This window comes from Nakaseomyces bracarensis, assembly GCF_045282275.1.
Source record: "Nakaseomyces bracarensis strain CBM3 chromosome Unknown Scaff13_0, whole genome shotgun sequence".
NCBI classification, from domain to species: domain Eukaryota; kingdom Fungi; phylum Ascomycota; class Saccharomycetes; order Saccharomycetales; family Saccharomycetaceae; genus Nakaseomyces; species Nakaseomyces bracarensis.
In genome coordinates this window covers 53,344-80,067 of record NW_027263959.1, presented here as the reverse complement: position 1 = coordinate 80,067, position 26,724 = coordinate 53,344, and the positions used below count along the sequence as shown (strand labels likewise).

At 36.2% G+C, this 26,724-nt stretch overlaps 11 protein-coding genes across 11 annotated transcripts; 4 read left to right on the top strand and 7 right to left on the bottom strand.

Annotated features, from left to right (window-relative positions):
• Positions 1-465: 465 nt before the first annotated feature.
• Positions 466-2,835, top strand: IFH1 (Ifh1p; the record flags this gene model as incomplete). Its single annotated transcript, XM_071054222.1, has 1 exon — positions 466-2,835. The coding sequence occupies one exon, from the start codon at positions 466-468 to the stop codon at positions 2,833-2,835; it is 2,370 nt and encodes a 789-aa protein (XP_070908915.1).
• Positions 2,836-3,572: 737 nt separating this feature from the next.
• Positions 3,573-6,044, top strand: UTP13 (U3 snoRNA-associated protein UTP13; the record flags this gene model as incomplete). Its single annotated transcript, XM_071054221.1, has 1 exon — positions 3,573-6,044. One exon carries the CDS (start codon positions 3,573-3,575, stop codon positions 6,042-6,044), a length of 2,472 nt encoding a protein of 823 aa, XP_070908914.1.
• A 468-nt stretch (positions 6,045-6,512) lies between these two features.
• On the top strand, positions 6,513-7,073 carry RSA3 (Rsa3p; the record flags this gene model as incomplete). Its single annotated transcript, XM_071054220.1, has 1 exon — positions 6,513-7,073. The coding sequence occupies one exon, from the start codon at positions 6,513-6,515 to the stop codon at positions 7,071-7,073; it is 561 nt and encodes a 186-aa protein (XP_070908913.1).
• A 959-nt stretch (positions 7,074-8,032) lies between these two features.
• CCC1 (Ccc1p) lies at positions 8,033-9,175 on the bottom strand (the record flags this gene model as incomplete). The annotated part of the gene is made up of 1 exon (XM_071054219.1): positions 8,033-9,175. The coding sequence occupies one exon, from the start codon at positions 9,173-9,175 to the stop codon at positions 8,033-8,035; it is 1,143 nt and encodes a 380-aa protein (XP_070908912.1).
• A 646-nt stretch (positions 9,176-9,821) lies between these two features.
• On the bottom strand, positions 9,822-12,398 carry MSC3 (Msc3p; the record flags this gene model as incomplete). The annotated part of the gene is made up of 1 exon (XM_071054218.1): positions 9,822-12,398. One exon carries the CDS (start codon positions 12,396-12,398, stop codon positions 9,822-9,824), a length of 2,577 nt encoding a protein of 858 aa, XP_070908911.1.
• Positions 12,399-14,071: 1,673 nt separating this feature from the next.
• On the bottom strand, positions 14,072-15,607 carry VMA2 (H(+)-transporting V1 sector ATPase subunit B; the record flags this gene model as incomplete). Its single annotated transcript, XM_071054217.1, has 1 exon — positions 14,072-15,607. The coding sequence occupies one exon, from the start codon at positions 15,605-15,607 to the stop codon at positions 14,072-14,074; it is 1,536 nt and encodes a 511-aa protein (XP_070908910.1).
• Positions 15,608-16,035: 428 nt separating this feature from the next.
• ATG14 (Atg14p) lies at positions 16,036-17,142 on the bottom strand (the record flags this gene model as incomplete). Its single annotated transcript, XM_071054216.1, has 1 exon — positions 16,036-17,142. The coding sequence occupies one exon, from the start codon at positions 17,140-17,142 to the stop codon at positions 16,036-16,038; it is 1,107 nt and encodes a 368-aa protein (XP_070908909.1).
• A 667-nt stretch (positions 17,143-17,809) lies between these two features.
• OPY1 (Opy1p) lies at positions 17,810-18,748 on the bottom strand (the record flags this gene model as incomplete). Its single annotated transcript, XM_071054215.1, has 1 exon — positions 17,810-18,748. One exon carries the CDS (start codon positions 18,746-18,748, stop codon positions 17,810-17,812), a length of 939 nt encoding a protein of 312 aa, XP_070908908.1.
• Positions 18,749-19,361: 613 nt separating this feature from the next.
• SHE3 (She3p) lies at positions 19,362-20,579 on the bottom strand (the record flags this gene model as incomplete). The annotated part of the gene is made up of 1 exon (XM_071054214.1): positions 19,362-20,579. One exon carries the CDS (start codon positions 20,577-20,579, stop codon positions 19,362-19,364), a length of 1,218 nt encoding a protein of 405 aa, XP_070908907.1.
• Positions 20,580-20,916: 337 nt separating this feature from the next.
• CCZ1 (Ccz1p) lies at positions 20,917-22,941 on the top strand (the record flags this gene model as incomplete). Its single annotated transcript, XM_071054213.1, has 1 exon — positions 20,917-22,941. The coding sequence occupies one exon, from the start codon at positions 20,917-20,919 to the stop codon at positions 22,939-22,941; it is 2,025 nt and encodes a 674-aa protein (XP_070908906.1).
• Positions 22,942-23,304: 363 nt separating this feature from the next.
• Positions 23,305-25,038, bottom strand: AGP2 (Agp2p; the record flags this gene model as incomplete). Its single annotated transcript, XM_071054212.1, has 1 exon — positions 23,305-25,038. One exon carries the CDS (start codon positions 25,036-25,038, stop codon positions 23,305-23,307), a length of 1,734 nt encoding a protein of 577 aa, XP_070908905.1.
• Between the last annotated feature and the right edge of the window lie 1,686 nt (positions 25,039-26,724).

Below are 26,724 nucleotides of genomic sequence, written 5' to 3'. Positions count from 1 at the left end.
GGCTTTTTATTTGTTCGCTACGGCATTTTCTAACTGCGGTTGTTTTGTTTATTTCTGAATCACTCATAAAATGCAGATCTCTGCAGGTGTTTCTAAGAAAAACCAAAGAATTCTTGTTACATTCCAAGAAACCACCGTACGACTTCTTTTCTTTCTTTTTTCTTTGGAAAATTTTTTATTTTTTTTATTTTATTTTTTGGTTTTTTAAAGGAAAAAGGCATTATAAAGAAAATATTAAACTCATCTCATCTCATCTCATCTCTGTTTTTTCATATATTAAGACCAATTGTAATAATACAGCCAATTACAGAGGATATAGAAGATTAGGATAAAACAGAATAACGAATATAAAATATTTATAAACGTAATAAAGGAAGAAATAAACTAAAAGAAAAAAAAAAAGAAGAAGAAAGTAAATAAATATAAAGGGTTTCTCTATACAAGCAACAAAATAAGTTAGACACAATGAGTTTCCAGAGGAGTTCGAAAAGTCCCAGGAAGGGAGTAGTATCAGGGAAGGGGCCTGCTCCATCGCTCAATTCCGGGAGACCGAGGAGGTTTAGTCTCATATATTCTTCTGATTCTTCTCTAAGCGATATTTCTGAGAAGCAGGCTTCTGATATTTCAGAAGGTGAGGAAGACGAGCAGGATGAAGAAGATGACGACGACGATGACGATGATGAGGATGATACTAGTAGTAGTTCCGATGATGATGACGAAAATATAGATTTTGTGAAGTTGTCTGCACAGAGGAAGAAAAGAGCGATGCAGGCCTTGTCAGCGTACAAGAATCAACATTTAAAGGCGGACTCGACTCCCATCGAAGAGGAAGATGTTGGTGAGGAAGTTGTGGAGTCTGAAGACAGTGAAGATGGGGACGATGTAAATAATAAAGATAACACCTACGATAATACAGTCGGGATAGACAATGATATACCAGTACCACAGTTTAAGGAATCTGATGATGACGAGGATAATGGTAAAAGTGCAGCTGATAGTTCCGATGAAGAGGAAGAAGACGACGCAATTTCAATAGACGATGGTGACTTCAACGATGATGATAACGAAGGCCAAAGTGATGCGGAGTCTGATTACGATATCGATCAGGATGCCTATTTTGATGCCATTGAAAAGGAAGATGAATCTGACATGGGTATTGAAACCGGTAATGAGGAAGATTTGCCCACAATCTTACACGAGGAGGAGCAGAACATCATGAACGAGTTTGATCAAACCAACAATGACATCTCCAATTGGGATGCCGAGAGCAGTTTGTCAAGCTTTGATATGTTTGATGGATTCGGCAATGAAGAAGAGGAAGAAGAAGAAGAGGATAGTTTTAAAGAACAAGAAAACTCAGCCACAAAAAGACAAACTACGGACGACTTTTCAACCGATTTACAGAATATTGAATTATCAGTAGATAAACCTGTTACACTAGGAAATAAAGATTTGGAGCACAATAGGAAAAAAGACTCTATATCGAAAATTAGGAAACCCGAGCGCAAGTCGGCAAAGAAAAAGCACAATAGATCTCTTAAGGATACATTGGACTCCGAAGATTATATATTTAATGTTTTCTTTCAATCGGACGATAGTGCTGACGATAAAGATGATACTATGAACAAAGAATCAGATACAGAAAGCCTTCAATTAAGTAAATTTTTTAGTGGAAAAACAGTTAAGGTGGATGAAACAGACGATACCTCAAAGAATATTCTACTGGATGTCGCACACCTACCATCTGACGACGAAATTCTTTCATCTGATAAACAAATTTCAGATTCTGATCTAACCGGTAGTGATGAGGAGGACAATTTTTCAGATCTTGATGGAATATCTATAAGCTCTGTCGACCTTGATGAGGATGAGGAGGATGATTTGAGATTAAGTAATGTATTTGTTGATATTGACGACCTGGATCCTGATGCATTTTATTTCCACTATGATGATGAGAATGACAGTTCTGGAAGCTTAGATATCGACGATGTTAATCTATATCTGAATAAAGATGATGATTCTAAGCAGGACGTAGTAGAGACTGTTCTATATGTTGATGACGAATCTACTGATGAAGATGATAATCTTCCTCCTCCAGAAGCTAGAACCAAAACCATTGGAACTAAAGCCAAGGAAGTTGTTAGTGCCAATGTCGTTGGATTAAAACCGCCAAAACTTGGTACGTGGAATACCAATAATAAGCCTTTCAGTATCATCGATGGTTTATCGACTAAGTCATTACACGCCTTAATCCAGGAACACCAACAATTGAAGGATCAAAAAGCAAATGGAACGGATTATATAAAACAAGAAACTCCCAGCTCAGTATCTCCGAATGGTGACGAATTGACTCTGAATGAACTGTTGAATATGAGTGAATTAGAGGATGAGGATGGGATGACAAGTTCTAACGCTATAAGCAATAATAATAGTACAGATCGCAATGGAAATATACACAACCTAAAAAGTAATGCATACAACTCGTTATCTATTACTGACTGGTATGAAAAACCTAAGGTTCCTTTATCTGCCTTTAGAAATAAGGGTATTAATGTTTTCCAGGAGGACGAATTCATGGCACCAATAACTCAAATCAAGAAAGTGCCACTTGGTTATATGGGGATGGAAAAGACTAGGCGTAAATTTGATAAAATGAAAGAAATTCAAAAGAAACGTACTGAAAAGAAAAGAAAACTCAAAAAGAAGAAGAAAATGCTCAAGATGAAAAGAGAGCAAGCACGTTTAATCAAGGAGAACGAAATCGAAGAGCAATTACTACCCCCTCCAATACATATCCCAACGGACCATGATTTCCAACTCCCAACAATAGAATAGTACATACATCATTTCAACATCAAAGTTATCCTTTATGCGGTTTTACGCACGCATCAGTACAGCACTTTTTTTACAACATGCATGATTTTTTTTATTTTATTTTTCTTATTACTATTCTCCTTCAATTTCATTCTCACTTTTAGTTTATCCCAAAGGTAGAGTAATTGTTATTGAAATTTATGTAGGAAGGTAATACAATTAGCCCTTCCTGCCATTTAAAACAATACAGTCACTGTATTATTATAAGCTGCATTAAGACCTTAATATTCACAATATAAAAAATTACTAAGAACTACAGGAAATAACAATAGTTAGTTCGATAAGGTCATACACTTCATATAATTCTTTTTTATTTCCTTTTTTCTTTTTCATTGTATTTAGACATGACCTTTTTTGATAAAATTTTATTTTTTAGTTTACTTTAGAAACTGGATTTCATTTATAAATTAGTAACCTCTTAGCTAAAATACCTTCTAATATTAAAAAAGTGACCATAATAAATGTTTATACCATTATTTATCTTTCATAGATTAATTTGTTCGATTAATTAGTATTTAGGCACTGGATAAACTTGTTTCGTCGAAGGGTACTGAAAAATTTCATCCGCATCAAAAAGTCGAAGCTCATCGCATAATTTTACAAGCTCATCGCAAAGTATAAGTAGAATTAAATACTCACCATTATCATCTCATTATACAGAATCCAAAAAAAGCAAAGCAGAAAATATAATTGGTAATATGTCTCTAGATTTGAAGGCTAGTTACAGGAATTTAACGTTATCGCCTGTGTATGCCGGTAGTGGTGCTGTGGCTACTATTTCGGAGGATGGATCCATTTTTGCTGCTCCTGTCTTAGATGAAGTCAACATTATCCAATTAAAGCCTACTAGGAAGCTATTGCATAGCATTGATAATAGTGATGAACAGGAAATTACAGCACTAAGTTTAACTCCAGATGGAAAGTACTTAGTTTTTGTTTCACAAGCTCAACTTCTAAAAATTGTCAACGTAGAGACAGGTAATGTGATGAGATCTTTAAAAGTTTCTTCCCCATCATATATTATGGAGTGTGATCCTACATCAACCTTAGTTTCTGTAGGTGGTACTGATGGGTCCATAGTAGTGATTGATATAGAAAATGGTTATATTGCTCATTCCTTCAAAGGTCATGGTGGAACGATTTCCAGCTTGAGATTTTACGGTGAACTTGGAACAAATATATGGCTATTGGCTTCTGGTGATACTAACGGTGTTGTGAAAGTTTGGGATTTAGTTACAAGAAAATGTAAATTGACGCTTCAGGAACATACTTCAGCCGTTAGAGGTATTGATATTGTAAAAGATCAAGAACCGCAACAATATAAATTACTTTCTGGAGGTAGAGATAATGTACTAAATGTTTGGGAATTTTTTATGGACAAAAAGAAAGCTAAATTACTAAAGACATTACCTGTTCATCTCCAAGTCGAATCCTGTGGATTTACTAACGATCCCTCTTTGGACATCGTGTACACTGCTGGTGGCGACGCCATATTTCAACTTATCTCTTTAGCTGAAGGTAAAACCATAAAACAAACAGAGAAACCATTAGAAGAATTATTCATCACCGGTGTCCTACGTCTAAATGACGGCAATCAGCTATATTTAGTATTCTCCGATCAAACTCTACAAAAGGTTGATGTTGAACAAGAATTGAAAGATTGTACCTCAGAAAAAATTGAATTAAAAGATTGTATTGCCGGTAACCACGGTACAATTGCTGATATGAGAATTGTTGGTCCAAATGCTGATAAGTTAGCTCTAGCTACTAATTCACCAACCCTAAGAGTAATCCCACTTCCAAGGAGCATAGCTGGTGCTGATGATACTGACATTAGTGAACAGCTACCCATAGATGTAGAGTTATACGAAGGTCACAAAGATCTATTGAATGCTGTGGATGCTACCGAAGATGGTATATGGGTAGTAACAGCATCTAAAGATAATAGTGCAATCCTATGGAAATTTGACCTAATTTCTAATAGATTTACTCCATATGCACAATTCTTAGGACACGCAGCTACTGTTACTGCTGTATGTCTACCAAATGTTTTGAATAAAGGATACCCAGAATATTTGCTTACCGCTTCTAATGATCTAACAGTTAAGAAATGGTCTATACCAAAACCTACAGGTGAAAATATATCAGAGATGAAAACTATAAAGAGCTCCTTATATACACGACACGCTCACGAAAAGGATATCAATGCCCTTGCTATCTCACCTAATGACTCTCTTTTTGCAACAGCTTCTTATGATAAGACTTGTAAACTGTGGGATGTTGATACAGGTGAAGCAGTAGCTACTCTTGCCAACCACAGACGTGGTTTATGGGACGTATCCTTCTGCGAGGCCGAAAAGTGGATTGCAACCTGCTCTGGTGATAAAACAGTTAAAATATGGTCATTAGAATCGTTTACTATTTTGAAAACTCTAGAAGGTCACACCAACGCAGTTCAAAGATGTTCTTTTATGAACAAACAAAAACAATTAGTATCTGCAGGTGCTGATGGTCTAATAAAAATATGGGATATCTCTTCGGGTGATTGTGTTAAAACTCTGGATGGCCACGCTAACAGAATATGGGCTATGTCTGTAGTAAATGATGGCGACTTAATAATTTCTGCTGATGCAGATGGTGTATTCCAATTCTGGGAAGATTCCACAGAAGAACAAAGAGAGGAAGATCTGAAAAATGATAAATTAAGAATAGAGCAGGAACAATCTCTTCAAAACTATTTGAACAATGGGGAATGGGCTAATGCATTCCTACTGGCTCTACAACTAGATCATCCCATGAGACTTTTCAATGTCTTACGTTCCTCGATGGCTGATAATTCTGCTCCCGCTAAAGAATCGGATGTGAAAATTGTATTTAATCAGGAATTAGATGAACTTATTGGTACATTAAACAACGAACAGCTGCTATTGCTAATGAAGAGATGTAGGGACTGGAATACGAACGCTAGAACCCACACAGTAGCTCAGAAAACCATGACCTGTATTCTCTTGCGTCACAACCTTACTGAATTTAGCGAAATACCAGGTATGATTAAAATAATAGAAGCAATAATCCCGTACTCTACGAGACACTACGGAAGGATAGATAACCTGGTAAAAGAAAGCTACCTACTAGATTACGCCCTTCATGATATGGATAAATTATTATAGTTTTTTGGCAACTTTTATATAGCATTTCTCGCATTTCACTCTCCCAAAAATCTACATACTCTGTCACTTATCTATTCATTTATTATTTTATTTTATTTTATTATGTAATATATAATATATACAGTCATCAATGGTATTGACCTTTATATCTCCTATATCGCGTAGTCATATTATGAATTCGTAACGATTACTAACAGTCTATAATACTATTTTATATTCAAAATACAAAAAATATATTATTTTCATGCGATGAGCTTACCTTTCCGATGCGATGAGCTACCTCTACAGGTATATCTGAGGGCCATCGGAAAAATAAAAAATTTGTGAAAAAAAATGCAAAAAAAATTACTTATATCAGTATAGAGAGTTATTCTAGCCAAGTAATATTAATTGTTTGGGTAATATATATATCTACGAGAACCAGTGGATCAGAAGCATTCGCTGCCCTATAGTGATTATAAATTAGACATGAGTGTTCAGGATATTGAGGTAAGGAAAGCTAAGAAGAATTCTAACAGAAGAAGAAAGAAGAGAAGAACAGCTGAGTCTGATTCTGATTCCAGTTCATCATCTTCTGATTCAGAACCAGAGGTGCAGGTTCCAGATGAACCTGTTGAGAAAGAACTTTCAGATGTTGAACTTTCAGATACTGAAAATAAGGTTGTGACGGAGAGAGAGTCGCTAGATGAAGCTTCAAAACAGAAGCTTGCAGATATTCCATTCACTACTACTGAATTCACCTCTAGGACAGCCCGGGATAAAACAGTGCCGATAAATTTAGCTGGAGTTGAAGAGAAATTAGAAGGTGCAAAGATGGCTATGAGAACTAGGCTTTCGGAACAGGAAAATGAACTAAAAGAATCATACTTGAATCTAATGTTCGAAAACTTCGGTGATGAAATACATAAATTAAGAGAGGCTCCTGATTTTAATGGTAGGACTATTAATATACTTGCCAATGTTTTGAAAGATGGAACTGGAATGTTTGATAACGATACACTCAAAGCCATATTGAAATCGGAAAACTAGAGTCTCGATAGAATAATCTAAGTCATTAGTATCTACTTATTTGTACAATAATAAAATTAAATCTACGAATAAATATAGCATTTCATCTTTAGATAATCGATAAATGCTCCCAAGAGATTACAAAAATGATATATTCTTTCAATATAATCACTTTTTAATAGTTCAATGATGAAATAATATACAAAAATTATTTATATTTTTTTTTAAAATTAGTTACTAAATATAGCTAAGTTTAAAACTACCTATTAAGACTTAGAGGAGTACTAACAATAATGAATCAGTAGTGGCAGTACGGGAAGATGTACAGAAAACAGTCTTTAATTATTTGTTTTCATTAGACGTATTGAATAAAGGCTTAGTCAAATTATGCGATAAACTAATAGGAAATGCATTGAAAAAAAAGAGGGTAAAATAAAATAAGTTCATAGACCTCTGATTAATATAAGAATTAAAAATTAACCAACAGGATAACTTAAAATTCAATCATATAGAATAAACCAAAAACGAGTCAAAAACGAAAAGCTTATCATATTTGTTTACAATAACCACTTCTTTATGATATTTCGGGACTTATCTGATATCAAATTAGCAGAGCACATGCAAGTACATCAATTAGAATTCTTTTTATATCTAGTCCATTTATATTGTATTTCATTTTAAAGTTGAATAATAATAAAGGTATTTCACCAATGCATATAATAAATGTGAGAAATTGGCCAACAAAACCTAGAAAGTTATCGCAATTAATAACAATCATTCAACTGGAAAATAGAATATACCAGAACAATAAATAGATAATATAATTGATCTCTTCTTCTTCTTTTGTGTGATCAAGAGGCCGTAAATTTCGTTATTATTATTCTATCATGTAAGCCAAAATGATTTTTTAAAAAAAAAAAAGCTCTTTATTGTTCGAAATAACAATAATAACCAAAACTATTACTATAATATTGTTTTTTCTAACCTAGTAGCTTAACGAAGAACCAAGCTGCACCAGCAGCAACTCCACCGACAACGACCATCTGTAGACCTTCAGATACCTTCTTAGATGTAGTACAACTATCACCCATAGAAACCATAGTCTTTATGTAACCAAACCAGAACAGTGTGATAACCATCACTATAATGGAAAATATTAGACCTGTACCTACGCTATCAACGAAGAAGTAAGGTATTAGTGGTACTAAACCACCTCCTAGATAACCGCCACCGATGGTTAGTGCACTAACTGTTTGTCTGTTCTCTGCTGGCTCATCAAGACCACGCCCATATCTGATAATGAAATCAACCATAAGCTCCGGCTTCCTCTGTAGATCTTTAAAGAAAGACACTATTGTTTCGTCCGAGAAGTCTGGGTTTATATCCAGCAATATGTCCTCTATTTCATGGTTAATCAATGTCATGTTATCGTAAAACTTCCTCTTCTCGTTCTTCACCTCTGCGTGGTAGTAGTCAGATTCACTCTTAGCTCCCAGATACCCACCAAGCCCCATCGATATGGCACCAGAGATCAACTCTGCAAACCCACCAGTAATAACCAGCTTGGAGTCACCCAAGGAGGAAAGACCAGCAGTCAAAGCGAACGGAACCGTCAACCCATCACTCAGACCAATAATCAAATCACTAATAACACGCGGGTCGACAGAGTTGAATAAACCAGCAATACCTGTACTCTCATCTCCACTACTCTCATCCTCGTTATACACAACTTTTCCGCCTTCGTCCCCTTGTCCTTGTCCATGTCCATGTCCTTGTCCTTGTCCAGCTTCTACATTACGATCTCCAGCATCAGTAGACCCATATGAATTACTCCCACTCGAAACAAGACTCTTAGACGAGTTGCCGCCAGAAACAGCCGACACAATTGCGTTCTTCAAACCAACAATCGACATTTCTTTTATAATTTTTTGATTAATTTTAGCTTTAGAAGTTATCTCCCTTTTCCTTTCCTTTCCTTTCCTGTTGTTATATCTTTTATTCTTAGTTAATACTATCAGTTCTTCTCTCTCCTCTCCAAACTTCAAAGTCAAGAGAACCTTATAACTCAAGTATTCACTATTTTTATATTGCTTTCTAGAACTCCCCCCTCCTCCTTCCCTCATCGCTTCTTCCCATTAAAATTTCTCTCTTGGAACCTCTCTGTATAATGGGAACTTCACGCTAACACCATACTTTTAGCCATATCGGCACAGAACTCGACGCACAAAGGGAATAATAATAGGGCACTATCATGCTATATACTTATTTGTCTAAACCAACGTGCGCCTGTTTCTGTGGTGAATCTGGTGACACCCGCACAAACTACAGTTCGAGATGCTATTATCGCCCAACTTCTTCTGCGGCTTTCTTTTACCCCAGGCCACTACACATTATTACTCACAAGTCATACGTTTTCTGTTACCCAGCCCTCGACAATTTTTTATTATTGAGCCAATGAAATAACATTCTGTTAGTAATGCAGGTAGGGTAACGTAATCCGTGGCTAATGAGGTTCGTTAGAAGTTATCTTAATAGACGCTCGACACACACACATACACAGACATATATACATATATATATATATATGTATATTTAATAGTAGAAAGGGTATAGATTATTAATTATTAGATTATTAAAAATATATAATATGAAAATAGAAATATTGAGTAAACAAAAAAGATTTTTAAATGATTAAAAAAAAAACAACAACAACAATAAAAAACAACAACTTGGGGGGGTTATCTTATTTTTTTTGTTTGGGAATATTAATTATTTCCTCTTGAAGAGTCTCTGTAAGAAGCTTTGTTTCTTCTTTTCTGTAGTGCCAGTAGATGTAGACACTGAACGTGTGGCCTTAGTTTGAGAGGATGGGGCGTTACTTGAAACACGGGCAACGTCAGGGTTGGAGATTTGCGACTCGTCGAATGGAATGTGGCCGGATCTTGCGTCGACGGCATCTATATCGATGAATGGAGTCTTCATACCGGATTGGGTGTTCATGTGGTTCGGTATCACTACATTCTCAACAGTAGGTACCTTTGTAGCCTCAGGAGTCAATGGCTCGACTACATCTGTAGCGGCGACTGGTGCAACAGGAGGTGTCATGGCAACACCTTGTGCTGTATGATGTGAAAGCTTTCTTTCAATAGCGTCAAGGCTCATTGGCTTCTCAATCTTCTCATGTGTATGTCTGAATGACGAAACACTCTCGTTATCAGGTAGCGGAGCATCCACAGGAAGAGTGGTGGCGGCACCGTGAAGCTTGGTTACTGAGGACCTTCTTTGCACCGGGACAATATTAGCTGGAGCTGAAGGTTGCATTGCTGCCATCGCGGCTGCTTCATCTTCATCACCCTGAACTCGGATTCCACTGTTTTGCTGGGCAAACTTCAGTATCTTGTTGACAAACTTATTCTTAGGCTTTGAGTCCATTGGAGCGTATGCTGATGCATACTGCTCATCGCTGAATTGTGAGCTGCTGAACTTTCTTGCACCGCTACCGGAGGCATCATTACTAATCGAGGAATATGTACCTGAAACGGGATGACTAATATTCTTGGCTAATGGTGTAGATGTGGCTGCTGTAGCGTTCGTCGTCGCTCCCACAGGAACAGTGTTTGCCAGAGGAACATTTATATCCTTTTTCAAAGTAACTCCAGGGCGTACCTCGGTAATAACTTCATTCTCCATAGTTGATACAACCGGGTCTACCGAGACTGCGTTGATATCCACAGCATTATTACCATCCTGGCCTTCATCGTTTGTCTTCATTTTATCCTCATGTTGGAATGTTTTGACAAATCTGTCCTTGAAGCTTGACTTCTTTGGTGGAATATTAGCCTGGGCCGTAGTAGTATTACCAGATGGGACACTTCCACTATTCACAGACTCCAACGCAATTGATTCATTGTATCTCTTCTGTGCAATCTCCAGGGCCTTCTCATACATTTCCTCATCGGTCAACTTCTTTCTTGTCTCTGCTGGACGCCCAATTGTACTTGTCATGGATTTTGTCCTTTTTGCTTCTGTCGTCTTTCTTGGTGTTGCTGTATTACTACCCTGGTTACCTGTACCATGGAAGTTATTCATCATCGTTGAAGAAGATCTTGGAATTTTAGTTGCTGGAGTATCTCTCAACGTCATACGCTTACCCATAGTGCTAACACGCTTCACATCACCATTTGCAGCACCGTTCGCAATTACTACATCATCGGTCTTGTACACCTTCTTCTTTGCAACTTCCAGAGCTTGCAAGTACATCTCCTGTTCTGTTAGTGGTTGCTTAGGTTTAGTTTGAGCCTTTTTCTTCTGCGCTATACTCTCATTTGTGAATGAGACTGTCCTGCGCTGGTTTGTTGTTCCTTGTCTGAGAGAACTTGGGTTTTTCAAACTAGATTTAGTTCTAGTAACAGGTTTTGTATTAGGTTTTGGAGCAGGTGGAAGGTACTCCATAGCATCCTTGAAGTTTGATATACTACTGGTTTGGTCCAATGGAGTCTCCCCGTCCCCTAGAGCTCTTCTAGCCATGTTAGGTGGTGTATTTTCTTTGCTAGTTAGAGAGTTGGCACGCTTAGTGACCATCTTTGGTGGCTCTTCGTATTCCTCCTCTACTATTTCCTCGATATATGGCTGTTGTTGTTGCTGGTGGTGCATTGGCACCTGACCGCTCTGCTGATCAATTGACATATCGTCCTCTACAAAATCTCCGCTAAACTCATCGAAATGTGTCTGGTTATTATGGACATCTTCATCCATATCTTCATCAACATCTATGTCATTAGACTCCAATGGAGGAGTAACTCCATCAATAGGATTTACATCTGTTGTTGTAGTGGTCGTCTCGACAACTTCATAACCATTGATCCTACGAATTGTCTTCCTGGTGATAGACTTCGTTCTACCCTGTGGGTCCTTGACCTTCGTAGTACGCACCGTTATACTGTTTGTACGCGATTGGTTAACACCAGTCCCAATCTCACCTGCCCCGTTCTGTCCTTTCTTCACCGTTTTCTTCTTCACTACAGTCCTGTTCACCGGCCTCCTAGTATTAGACGTTATCGAAGCAGTTCTATTAGACTGCAAAGAGTATGTCCGTCCACTATTATTATTAATACTGCTCACAGGAGCATACGAATGCATCATACTATAACTCCGATTCACTCCGGTAGCATTAGGATTCGGATTCGTGTATATAGCTGCCGCCGCAGCACTAGCACTCAACCTCTTAGTGGCCATATCCCTAGGAACATAGTACTTACTAGAATCAACCGCCGGCTTGTTCTGGTAATGATAGTCGTACCGCGATAGGTCAGGAACTCTTCTCTCTTTTCTTCCCAAAAGACCCATTTTTTTTGTTACTTTATTTTTTTTTTAACTTTCCTTTATGTTTCTGTTTCTGTTCCCTTCTTCACTTCTACTTTTACTTGGTTGTTATATTGTTATTTATCAATCCTATTATATATCTTTAGTGATATCAAGAAACCCCTTTTCAATATATAGGCTTTTTTTTTTCTTTCAAGGATTGAATTAAAAAAATTTCCACATCTCGCCTTTTGCCCATCCCTTCAAAAAATAAATAAATAAATAACAAAGAGAAAAATTTTTTTTTATTTGTTCCCTCCCTTTTTTTTATTATTTTATTTAGTTATTTGTTTACATTTTCTGTTCTTCTACAGCAGTTTCTGAAGTAATATAATATTTTATAACAATAAAGTACTTCAAACTCTCCACGAGATGTTCTACGTTTTATATTAGCTCACGAAAGGTGGCAGAGAAACACCCGTATACAGCCACTGGGTCCAGTTTGGGAAATCTCTCCTCGCTCTTCTAACTCCTTTCTTTCTTCACAATTACTCTATCTTCAAGGAGTTTTTTTTTTTGTCCTCCCCCTACGTCTTTTCTATGTATTGGGAGGGGACTCCTTTTTTATTTCTTTATTTCTTTATTTCTTTGTACGTCAAAAAAAACATACACGGAGTGATCGGAGCAACTCCAAATGCGAAAGGCCCCTCTCTTGTAGAAACCCATGCAGCCCTTTTTGTTTACATTTCAATTTCCCGGAGAATGCTCCCCTCCCCTAAACCTCGAAGAAGGAGATGCCCTTCGTTGAATGTCATTTGTACGAAAAAGTTGGCACATGTATTTATATCCTGACGTACGCTATATCTCTGTGTACGTACTTATCATGTGAGGTGTACGTATGTTGATATATTAGGTACGGAACGGATGAACGGATAGGTTTTTGTTTGTTCGCTGTGAAGACTAAGGCTGCCTCTCTCTCCACCTCCTCCGCATATTTGCATGTCTGCGGCTTAATAATGTTCGGCTAGGTGCGTTATCCCCGTTCCTCCTTTTTCGGGTAAAAGAGGGATTTTGACATGTGCTATTTTTAATAGTGGTTCATTTGTAGATCTCTTATACTGTGCTTAGCTTTACTGTGCTTAACTTTACTGTGCTTAGCTTTACTGTGCTTAGCTTTACTGTGCTTAGCTTTACTGTGCTTAGCTTTACTGTGCTTAGCTTATGTAGTAATAGTAAAAAGGTCACACACACACACACACACAGATATATATATATAAGATAGACATGGTATATATAAGGTAGACATGATGAATGGTATAACGATAACTTGATCTCTTGCAAGATATTACAATAAAAAAAAAATCTTAAATCCAAGTAAAAATGGACTCTGTGTTTGCTCTACGTTGTATTGCTGCTTTCTTCGTTATTATCGGTGTCGCTCTAATGTTCTTCGAAACTGGTCTGCAACACCAGATTGAACTGAGCTGAAGACATTAATTTCGAAGCAAAAAATTAAAAATATACCCTATTTATAATGACTACATAATGATATAACGTTTTAATAGAAAAAAAAAAAATAATTCTAAAAAGATTTTTACTATTTTATTTATTCATTTATTAGAAAATAAAAAGATACTATATTAATATATTTATATAAAAGAAAAACAGAAAGAAAAATAGGACCTTTTTTTTTTCATTTGGAAAGTCATAAGATCCTCTTAGATCAAAGATTCTTCAACATCCCTTCTGTTCTCCTCTTCCTCTTCCTCTTCCTCTTCCTCAACATCTCTAGATCTGTCGTAGAACTCATCCAGGATCTTAGGAGAAATTCTGTTCAACATCTCTTTAGGGTAAATTCTCAGCAGAGACCAGGCTTGGTCTAATGACTCAAACACAGTTCTGTTCTCATAGGCACCTTGGTTAATAAACGTCTTCTCAAACTTCTCTAGGAACTCCAAAGATAGTTTATCTTCAATGGACAAAGCTTCTTCACCAACAACCGCCTTCATGGCTGCAGCATCTCTACCAATGGCATACTTGGCATATAATTGGTTAGAAACATCACCATGATCCTTTCTAGTCATACCTTCACCAATGGCAGACTTCATTAATCTACTCAGGGATGGAAGAACATTGATAGGTGGGTAGATACCCTTGTTAGATAGTTGACGGTCAACACTGATCTGACCTTCAGTAATATAACCAGTCAAATCCGGAATTGGATGTGTGATATCATCATTTGGCATGGTTAAAATTGGAATCTGTGTGATAGAACCATTTCTACCTTCCACACGACCAGCTCTCTCGTAAATTGTGGATAAATCTGTGTACATATAACCTGGATAACCTCTTCTACCTGGAACTTCTTCTCTAGCAGCAGACACTTCTCTTAGGGCATCGGCATATGAAGACATATCTGTTAGAATAGTCAAGACGTGTCTTTCTGTTTGATATGCAAGGTATTCAGCGGTGGTCAAAGCCAATCTGGGTGTAATAATTCTTTCAATAGTAGGGTCATTGGCTAAGTTTAAAAACAATGAAGTTCTCTCTAAGGAACCATTCTCTTCAAAATCCTGCTTGAAGAATCTGGCAGTTTCCAGGTTAACACCCATAGCTGCAAAAACAATAGAGAAATTTTCCTCATGACCATCATGAACATCCTTTGTTGGTCTCACTAGACCGGCTTGTCTACAAATTTGAGCAGCAATTTCGTTATGTGGCAGACCAGAAGCAGAAAAGATAGGAATCTTCTGACCACGGGCAATGGAATTCATTGTGTCAATGGCAGAAATACCAGTAGAAATCATTTCCTCTGGATAGATACGGGCATATGGATTGATAGGAGAACCATTGATATCCAAGTAATCCTCAGCAAATACTTTTGGACCATTATCTATTGGTCTACCAGAACCATCAAATATTCTCCCCAGAGTATCCTCAGAAACTGGAATTTTCAAATTCTGACCTGTAAATTCGACGGTGGTCTTCTTCACATCAATACCAGAAGTACCTTCAAAAACTTGAACGATGGCACGATCACCTCTAACTTCTAAAACTTGACCTTGTCTGATCGATCCGTCAGGTAGCGTTAGATTGACAATTTCATTGTATCTTGGAAACTTAACACGCTCTAAGATGACTAATGGGCCATTAACACCACTGACAGTATTATAGTCTACTCTAGGCTTTACCTTAAATCCTTCCTGGACCGCCTTCTTATTTAATTCATACAATTCCTTATCAGACAATACCATTCTTGCTTTTTTTTTTTGGAATTCACCCTTATTTCAGTTTTATTACTTTACGACTTAAACAAACTCTCTACTTGCGAGACAAAATAAAAGTAGAACTATAAAGATAAGGTATAAACTAAACTTCAGTCAATATGATTTGAATATCAGGGAATTGGATATGGCGTTAGATGGTAAAATTGGTTTATATGAAACCTTTCATCAGCCCTTGAAGGTCCGTCCTTAGCTCACTTCTCGGCTGTTTTTCCTCCTCCTCACTAAAGCTGGCATTTCTCACTCAAAAAAAAATTAAAAAAAAAAAAATAAGATACAATCGAAACTCATAATATACGTAAGCTATCACGAGCCAGTTGAACTATTGTAATTTATTATTTTATATATTGGTGTGTATAGCTCCGCACAATACACTTGTATAGTAATGTTTCGTATAATTAGCCCACAATATACCATCTATCAGTTGGTACTTCAGTGTGAGGGTGTTTCTGTTTTGTATGGTTGTCCAGCAACTGTGCTCTGTGTTTTTCTCCAGGGTATAGCATAATATCACTTTTATCAACCTTCAATGATGAACATATGATCTCCAAGGCACGCTCGAGAGTCAAAGTGGATGCAACCCTGGACTTCTTAGCATCGATAGCAGCCCCTGTAGCCATATGGTAAAAAAGACCATCTATATCATATTGGTCTAGTATCCATTCGAAATCCACATTTTGATCATCATCGTTTAGTAACCGAAGATGCCTTGTCATTATAAGCATTATTTGCACTACACACTTTGCAAGAGCAGTTACAATTATCGGCGACTTCCTTTTCAATTTCAAAACCTCTTCATGTTTGGTTGATATGTCAACCTCGTTGACAATGAATATAGTGGGAATTTGAATGAAATTAATGCTTGTGAATATATTCATATACTGTACCATCTTAATAAGTGATCCCTCAATTATAGACATGGGAAATTTGTGGTAATTTTTTAGTGATAGTACTGGTTGATATGCTATCGTGTACGGAATCTCGAATGACTCACGCTTCCGCAGCGAATACCATCGATTGAGCGCCAATACCTTATCTGATTGTGTCTGCTCTACTAATTTACTTGTCAGGCTTAATTTACTCTTCAACTCATTAGTTTTCTCATGTAATTTTTTTTCTATGCTTGTATCATGTACTCTGGTGCGTGAGGAAACTAATACGGTTTTTAATCTTTCAATCTCTTCCCTTTTTTTGTTTAGCCTAATATTTTGTTGCTCTATCCTGTATTTAATCTTATTATTCAATCTTGTAGACCGCAAAACATCCATCCTTCTTAGCCGTTCCTCTAGAACCTCTATTCCATTAACAGATCCATTTTTACCAGCAGTGGTTTGTACCTTCCCCTGATGATCCATGATAGTATTTATTCTTCGCTTAAGTTCTTCATTAGTTTCATTTAGAATAATTAAATCCAGTTTCAATGAAACTAACAAATCAGGACTGGAATTAACACAGTGTGAGCAGAGGAAAACATGGGACTGAGTATCACATACCGGACATTGCATCACCTATCCAATATTTCCCTACCAAGTATTTCAAAACAAATACAAGAAGGAAGGATAGTTTGTTAACGTTTCAAGTAGTTAGCAAGCTAAACCAATGTACCTTGCTGTTTACTTTTAGACTCTTTTGCATATTAATAATCTGTATATACAGAAGAAATAAAAAAATTAAGGGCCCTGCATTTTTTTTTTCCTTATTAAATTTCTTTTTAGGCCCTTATACACACATTTTTTTAAAGCCATTTCAAATAAAATAACAAAGTTATTATCATAAAATATTTACGCTACAAGCTACTATTGGACTTCCTAATACTAATCATAATGTATTTTGACAAGACTAAAAAAATTGTAAATTGATACACAAGTTACGGAAAACATCAAACAAAATTATAGAGTGATAATACATTTTATATTAATACATGGCATAAACTAAATAAAAATATTGTATAACCAAAAAAACAACAACCTTGAATTGAATAGGTTACATTACTATCCACTTCACAAAAGTTTGGTACAAAACAAAACATAAAAAAAAGATAAAATGAAAGAAAAATGAATGCCAATATAACAAGAATACCTCAGTAAAACAAATATTCAGACAATCTTTGTCATAATTTTTTGATTTACAACAAATTAGTAAAGGATTGTTTTTTTTACTTTTTATTGCTTATTAGTTTTCCTTTAAAAGTTTTTTGCTGGCCAATATTACACTTTTAATGTTGACAATCCAATCAATCATTTTCTGTTCGTTCATTGCCTTAAATTTTATTCTATGATTAACGCTGATGAGGGAAAATACAGGGTCTAAATCTTTCGATTCATATTCGACGCAGTCGACCACATTAACTAGATCAAGCTGATTCTTTAAGTGATTAGTTTTCACTGAATATAGTTTCACGTATCGATTAGTTAGTTCAACTTTAAATTTCTTCCACTTTCTCCGATTAAACCTGGTCTTTATCCTTGTGTATAGTGTATCAGACATAATTATGTGTTCAGGTTTCTTTGGATCATATGTATTGAAAAACTTTTTATCCTCTTCCGAAAGCTTACCTTCTATCACCGCTTGTTGTTCCTCTGGGGTGGTAGGGGTAACATGTTCAAACTCCAGATATAGCTCACCATCTTCTTCCTCGTCTTCATCCTCAAATTCATCGTTTTCATCTATAGGCTCATTCTCATTGCTGTTTTTAGACGTATCGACTCGTAATGTCTTGTCAATGAAAAACTGCTTGAAACCTTCCTCCCATTTATTTATTAGTTCTTCTTCGCATTTGAATCGTAGCGTCTTATCTCTAGTATAGATCAGGATGCTACGATCGGATTCATGAATTCTGTAATTCAGTATCTCCTTCCGCAGCAGTACATTTACAGCCTCTCGCTCATCTTTAGTCTTATAATAGCTAAACTGACCTCTTCGTAAAACACACCAATACACATGGTCCCCATGTCTGGGCCACCTCAAATGCGGCGAATACAAGTGCCCATGCGACCCACCATTCGACTTCCCATACTCATCGGACTCAACTTTCTTACTTAACGCCGTAGAACTCAGAGTTGCTTTCTTCTTCAAATATGAACACACAAGCACCTCCTGTGAATCCACCATTCCTATATTAATAATTTATACCTTAAATCCATAAAAAAAATTAACAATCTTTCAAATTGTCCAGTAATCTCTTCTTAGTATTATTATTTAGTAGTTTATTATTCCCTTCTTTAATGTTATTAGTATATGTTATTGACACCTCAAACTCAACTAAAGTTTTGAACATTAACAGACACCCAGTTTAGAAACTAATTAATTGAAACCCTCTTTTTCTATTATATATGCTAATTCTGGAATATAATGAATGGACTTCCCTAGCAATTTTTTTTTTCTATCCTCGGCCCGCGGGGCTACGCAGAAAACCGAATCCCGGCTCGTATCCCGAAGGCAACCGATAGCCACTATTATTGTTATATTGCAATATTATTGTTATATTGCAATATTATTGTTATATTTCAATATCACTGTTGCCATATTATTGTTATATTGCAATATTCTTCTTATGCTAGTATATTTTCTTATATTGCGAGGTTGTTATCAATATCTGTATATTCGCATTTGTTTATACTATAAGTTATCGATATTAAATATGCTTTATGCGTTTCTGTATATTTAAAAATACTATTTATATTGTTCATTTATACAATATGGTATTTCTCATTCAGATATCTTGCTACTTCTTTTCCTTGTTTTTAACTCCTGGTAAGAATGAAGAGCTTGGTGTTCTTGGCGATGACGTGAATGTATGTGAATCCTGTCTCTTGAATCCTTGGGTCACCAATGGGGAGGTGACACCGTAAAAACTAGATCTCTTGGATGCGGCATCTGGAGTAGGTTTACGTGATTTTGTGGTTGTTGGTCTAGTCACTACCACAGTTTCTGTGCTAACATAGTTATCCTGATCCAGAACAACAGGAATCTCCAATCTTTCCGCAAGTTCTAGTAACTGTTTCTTAGAGTCATGGTAGTGCGCACTTAGGGAATCTAGGTTCACAGAACTTAAAACTTCGTTCCACTTGGATTCTTGAGCTCGAAGTTCATCTTCTATTGTTGATGCTTCCTGTTCTATTTCCTGTGCTGTCTCCTGCTGTTCCTTTACTTGTTTTGTTAAGTATTGTTCCTCATTAATCTTGAAGTTCTCAATCTTTGTTTGCAGAGTATCCAGCTTGTTGCGTACAGCTTCCGCCTCGTCATCACACGCTTGTTTATAATTCTCCTGCAGACACATTAGAGCATTTTTCTTTGCCTGGATCTTATCGAATCTATTATTTAATGCACCCAAAGTCTTGGAATTCTCCAGATAGTCTTTCTCCAGAGTCTTATTTTCTGCGACTAATGTATTATACTCCTTCTTCATATTTTCGTATAGCTCATCTCTCTCTTTGACCTCATTCGACCTGTCCTCAAGAGTAGCATTTAGTTCTAGATTACCAACTTGAAGTTTCGAAAGCTCTTCTGTTAATTCTGCTTCACGATCTGTCGCCTCCTTAAGTCTGTTCAGTACATCTTGGTATTGTTTGGTTAGTTGCAAATTGGTACTACTCAACGTGTCCACTTGCCCATGCAAGGCCTCAATTACTTTAATAGATATATTGGTTGAGCCTGCCAGTGTTGCCGTATTTCCTATACTAGCAGTAGCTCCAATACTGCCTCCTCTTTCTAATTCAGTAGCTCCTATGCTATCGGCAATGGCATTACTCCCGCTACTAATGTTGCTCAGTGGCGTGCCTCGTATATTAGTAGACCATATATCATCACCGTTGTTGTACACAGATCCATTGCTGCTGTTCATAGCATCGTCTGGCTCGTACTGGTATCGGCTCGGCGATTCCAAGTTTGTGATATGCAAATTGTGCTGTGGCCCAAGCTTCGACGGTGATTCAAAACTCATGTCAATTTTATTAGTAATTTAAGTCTATTGGATTAGGTTGGTTTCAGCTAGTTATTAGTTATATAATATCTTTAAATCATTAATATAGGATTCACTGTTCCATCGTCAATGGTTTCACCAAATTCGATATCGTAATCAAATCGACATTTTTCAAATTTAAAGAATTTTTTTTTTTTTCAAAGCGGACTCGTAAACTTATACAATTTTGACAACAAAAAAAGTTATATTAATATATATACCCTTTTTTATGTATTTATATACATTACGATATTTAGTTATATTTATTGGAAGGAACTAAGGATTTAAATGGATTAAAACTAGATTTGAGAAAGATCCGATGGCACTTAAATACGTGGTAGTCTTTCGACCGGATGAGCACGGTGGAGACCAGGATGATGAGGTAATGTGCAAGCAGATATTGATCTACCATGCGTTTGGTGGTGTTGAGCCGAGTTTGCGGGAGAAATTGGGTCAAGTCGGGATAATACAGGCGATGTGGTCGCTGAGTGGTGGTGTTATGGGAGATGAGATTAAACCCGGGGTAGAAGATGACGAGACGAAGATAATTGAGACGGAGAAGGAGACTATTTTTACTGTGCAAGTTGAAGAACGATATTTTATTAGCTTGTCAATTACCAATGATAGCGACCTCTTGGTTCCAAATGAGGTATATTTCGGTCATATGCGGAATTGCTTCTATTTTTTCAGGATGAAGTATGGAGAGTTTCAGAGCTTTGACAACGCTAAGCTTACTGATCTGCTAAACGAGCATTTCATTTACTTTTGGAATGATTTATACCTGCGACCTGATCTAATCACATCAAACTTCTTTCTGCTTAGATGGCCTACAGCTTATAAAATGTCTGAACTTTCTGTTACTTCAAGTTGGGAGACTAACATCATCCAAAAGATATTAGTTCAAGACGAGAGTTTTCTTGGTATAAAAGACTTGTTGGTATACCACATTCCAGATCAAAAAAGTAATACTAACAAGAAAAATTATGGTCTAATTAGGAACTTTAGTAATGACTTTAGTGATGTAAGTCATCTCTCGAATTGGATATACCATCTACATTCTGTTTATGGCAGACTATCTAGTCATGTCCTTGCAGAAAATGTCCACTACCAAGGTTCTCAAAACCTTGGAAATGTCGAAGAAGATGAAAATACGGTAACAAACTCCGGAATAAACGATGGTGTTAATCAAAATGAACCACAAACTATAACCCAGAGTCTTTCAGAAACATCATCAAATATCCTACATAATATGATGCTACCATTCTCATTTGCTTATGATGCTATTCACGAGGTTGGTACTACTACTGGTGTTTCTAATAGTGTTTCGTTATTTATGGACTATATTCCAAGATGGACTCGTAATTATCCACCTCCAAAGACCAAAAGAACGATCGAAGATAGTTCAAATAGTACAAGGTCTGGATACTTAATCTCGCCGATGTCTTCAAACATGCTCTCTGATTCATACAAATCAAAAAAATTTAATCTAAGATTTGGTAATGATGAAAGAACCAACTATAATGTCGTATTTTGGTACTTTAACGACTTCTTAGTGGTAATAATATTTGATAAAAACTTCAATAAAATAAATGACAAGGAATATTTAATGGAGCTTAACTCGATACTTTATGAATCAATGCAAATGATATATCAAAAAGAAGAAACTCCCAATAAGGAAAAAACGGCTGCTATAATAAACTATGCCTATTTAGTCAAGAATAAAATGTCTAATAGAGTATACTCAACATTTCCTTCTGTTACTTTACCAAAAAGTATAGATGACAATTTCTATCAAACTACTTTAGAACTGGTTTCTAATACTATGGATCAACTCCTATTAAAATCTAATAATAATTCTGAGTTAGAAGTTGCACCTACTGAACAAAAAAATACTGGAATTGATATAATGGGAAGTATATGGAACTTACTTCCAGATACTAATAAAGATACTAATGAAGCTAATGAAGCTAATGAATCAAAAATGATAAAAGAGCCACGATGTTTTTTAGATACAGTACAGGATACTAAACTCTGGAATTTAATAATGAACTCGAATTTAGCACTCAACAGTCTTGACTCATGTATCAATACGAATTTATTACAGGAAAAAATCATCAAGAGTAATGACGGCATGGTTATATATGTTAGAGAGGAAAAAGAAAAAATACTGCTAGTATTGAAAGACTCGAAGGCGCCTGAGAGCAAAAATGCATATAAAAATTTATCTAACTTCAGAAATGGAGAGGACCTTGTTGATACCGACGTACTAAAAAGTAGCCTTTTCAAAACACTCGGAAATGACGTTAGATATTGGTGGTTTAACAATTACGATAATTTTAAGTAATAGTTGTATATACATTCCTTTTGGTTGTTTTTATAGATTTTATAACTGTTTTATCAAATATATTTAATATTCCATTGAATACAATAAATTACTTTTAATTTTTGTTTTGAAGAATTGAAAATGTATTTTTAAATGTATATAAATAAATATGTTATTAATATAATCTGTGATAATTTTTCCATTGATGCCAGGTATACAATAATGCAGTAAGTACGAAATATAAGATTGGAATTTTACAAGATGAAATGGATAGTTCACAATAAGAGGGTTCAAATGGTTATGACACCAGTGCCATTTAATAATAGAAAATAAGATGCCGAATGTTTTAGTTTATTATTGAGATATAGCTTAATCACTGCCATATCATGCTTCATCGTAATAGTAATATTTGAATTTGTCGAAAGATTCCTCTAGCTCATGTTGTTCGATCTCTTTTAGCTCTGGAACAAAATCGATCAGAGTAGGATCCTTGAACTTGTCCTTACCTCTGTACCAAATAAATTTCGTGAAAACGTAGATACCAATATTGACGAATACCATTAGGTAGTAGAAAACGAAATCACGACCAGTCCATAATTTAGGGAAGAAGACAGTGTAACCTTGTAATAATATCATTGCTGATGCACAGACCAAACCTACAATAGTGGTCCATGGTTGCCACCAAGATTTGAAAGGTAATTCTGGTAGTCTATCCTTTTGTGCATTATATGATCTTCTAAAGAACAAGTAAGTAACACATAAGTAAACAAAATTTAATAGCTGAGAGGCCGTAATCAGATTGATCAACCAATTCAATACGACAGCACTATTGGAATTTAATTGTAGCAAACTTAACAAAGCCCAACAAACTGAAACTCCGACTGCATAAAAAGGAACACCATATCTATTACATTTTGTGAATATTTTTGGAGCATAGCCATCCAAAGCCATACCATACAGTGTTCTAGATGAACAATATGTGTATGCATTACCAGCCGAAAAAGCTGCTGTGATCAATGCGATGTTAACAACATCTGGTAATGCTTTAATTCTTAAGTTGTTCATTGCAATGACATATGGAGATGAACCAGCACCGGGTCTAGCTTCATTGATGGCCGCAGTCAATGCACTATCATTTGGAGAACACACAATACCAACACATAAACAACTACCCAAGAAGATAACAGTTAATCTAATGAAAACTTGCTTGAACGCTTTTGGTAGAACTTTTCTTGGGGTTTTAACTTCACCAGCCAGCATTGAAATATATTCACCACCAGCAATTGTGAAGGCAGCTTGAATCAGACAGGCTAAAAACCCCTGGAAGTAACCGGCCGATTTTCCGGCACCTTCATTACCATCAGGGAAATACTTCTTAAACGGACTTTCACCGTAGTATCTGAAACCATAACGATCATGCTTTGGATTACCTCCCAGCATGGTGATGAATGTAAAACAGAACAGACCAGCGGCTAGGATGATCTTGAACGACGCTAGCCAGAATTCCATTTCACCATAGTATTTCACAGCACACACGGAGATAAGGACATACAGTACTACTTGAACCACCAGTGGAATAGCGGGACTGTAGTCGTCTCTCCAGTAGTGAATGATAGTGTTAACTGACACTATTTCATACGGGATTTGGACACATTCTAAAAACCAGAAATTCCAACTCGCTGTTACCCCCAATGACTCATCGACACATTTCTTAGCGAGTCTTAGGAAGGGCGAACTCACAGGCATGAAAGAGACCATTTCAGCAGTAGACACGGTAATACATAGAATCGGTATACACCACGCTGCAAAAGCTATCAATAAACTAGCTGGTCCACCACGGTACAGAGGCTTACCAATAGCCACAAAAAGAGCTGTACCAATGACACCAGAAATAGCTATAAACTGCACATGTCTATTAACCAATTTACGATGGATACTAGCTCCGCCTATCAAGTGAGTCCGCGAGTCATTACTACTACTGCTGCCGGCATCGTCTTCAAAGCTGATCGATCTCGTCACATCATCACTCTCGAACTCAAACCTCTCTTCTACACCTTCCTCAAACGCAGAATTCTTTATCACCGATTGGAATTTATCACTGGGCTCCTTTGAAAGCATGATTATTTTCCTATTAAAAAAATTTATTTTATTTTATTTTTGTATTATTAATTAGTTAATTCGTTTTCTTTCTTTTCTTTACAATTCCCTTTTTTACCACTTATTTAAAACAAGAAATATGTAATCGTTTTTATAATCTGTAAATCTATAGAAATATTTGCAATTCCCTTTTTTCTTTCTTTCTTTCTTTATATCTATCTATACAATTAGAAAATAGCCTCTTTATTTATAGTTGTTTTTTTTACTGCCTATTTGTTTTGTCCCTCTTTTACCTTTAAGACCAAATACTCTCTCTTTCTACTCTTTCTACTCTATAATAGTTCTATAATATTGTTAAGGTCTCTTTGTTGGTCTCTTGTTGGTCTCTTTCTCCTACCCGTACAGTCTCTCTCTCTCTGTGTGTGTCTCTCTCTCTGCCTCTCTTTAACTATGGGTTAGTATCTTTGTTGTATAAAGACTCAGTTCAGCTCTCTCTTGCTTTGAAAGCAACCCTTCGAAAGACCTCTCTGCGTATTTTCTCTCCCCCTCCGCTTCTTTTATTTTATCTTTCTTCTAAAAGTCCCCCCTCCTCCTTCCTACGGTGGAAAATATACTGAATACGTATAAGTTAGTGCGATATGGGAACGGTGCGTGTGTCTGTGTCTGTGTGTGTCTGTGTCTGTGTGTATGTGTGTGTGTGACTCTTCCTCTCTCCATCTACCGAGCCAAAAAGCTAACTGTACGTCATTCTCAAAACCCAAACTGAAAAGTAGAAATTCCGGAATTAACTTGCAGTACTTGGAACGCTAAGTGGAAAAATAGTAGTATGTGCGTAAAGAGATAATCCGTGTAGAAAAGCACAGAGAGGCAGTAAGAAATATACCGTAGCGAGTAAACGGTATGTGTAAGAGTACAGAAGAACACATAAAAAAACCGTAGAACGTAGAACGTAGAACGTAGAACAGAAATACAGAAAAGCAAAGAACATAAGGCACCAACTTTTCTCTACTTCAAGGCATTGAATTTTTCCGCAGGTGTTTATCCGTCCTTTTCGAAAGTTTCTCTGCATGATTAAAAAAAAATATGAAAAGTAAACAAAAAAAAAAATTAGGCGGGGGTGGAAGTGGGAAGGACGGTGGGAAGGACGGAGGGACAGAGAGAACATATATGATTTGGGATTGGATGGAGGTGGGGTAGTGAAGAGGAGGTAGCACATTCGAATAAGATGTAGCACATTATTTGTGGGAGAATAAACAACTTAAACTAAAAAACGAATTCTACACAGGATAGAAGAGGACAGCTGTAGTTTCACAATTTCTGGAAGGGCGATATTTTAGTGTTAAAACAATAAGAGAAGAAAGGGAAAAAAAGAAAATAGATAATAACTGCAATAGGACAAAAATAACATAAAGTAAAAGAATAAGAATAAAAATAAAAATTATGACGTATTTTGTTATTATTTATTATTAATTATTATAATTGTAGTTTGTTTGTTTTTTATTAACCTGGTATGAACTTGATTTTCTTGACCTCCCTTTCCTTCTATGTCTTCAAGATCCCTCTCCTCCTATTTTGACTTTTAAATATAAAAAAAAAAATTGAAAAAAAAAACAACCTTCTGTACCACCAAAAGCAACAAAAAAACATAAAATAAAATAAAATAGTTGACCCTAACACTCAAATTCCTGTAAGGGTTTTACTCCATTT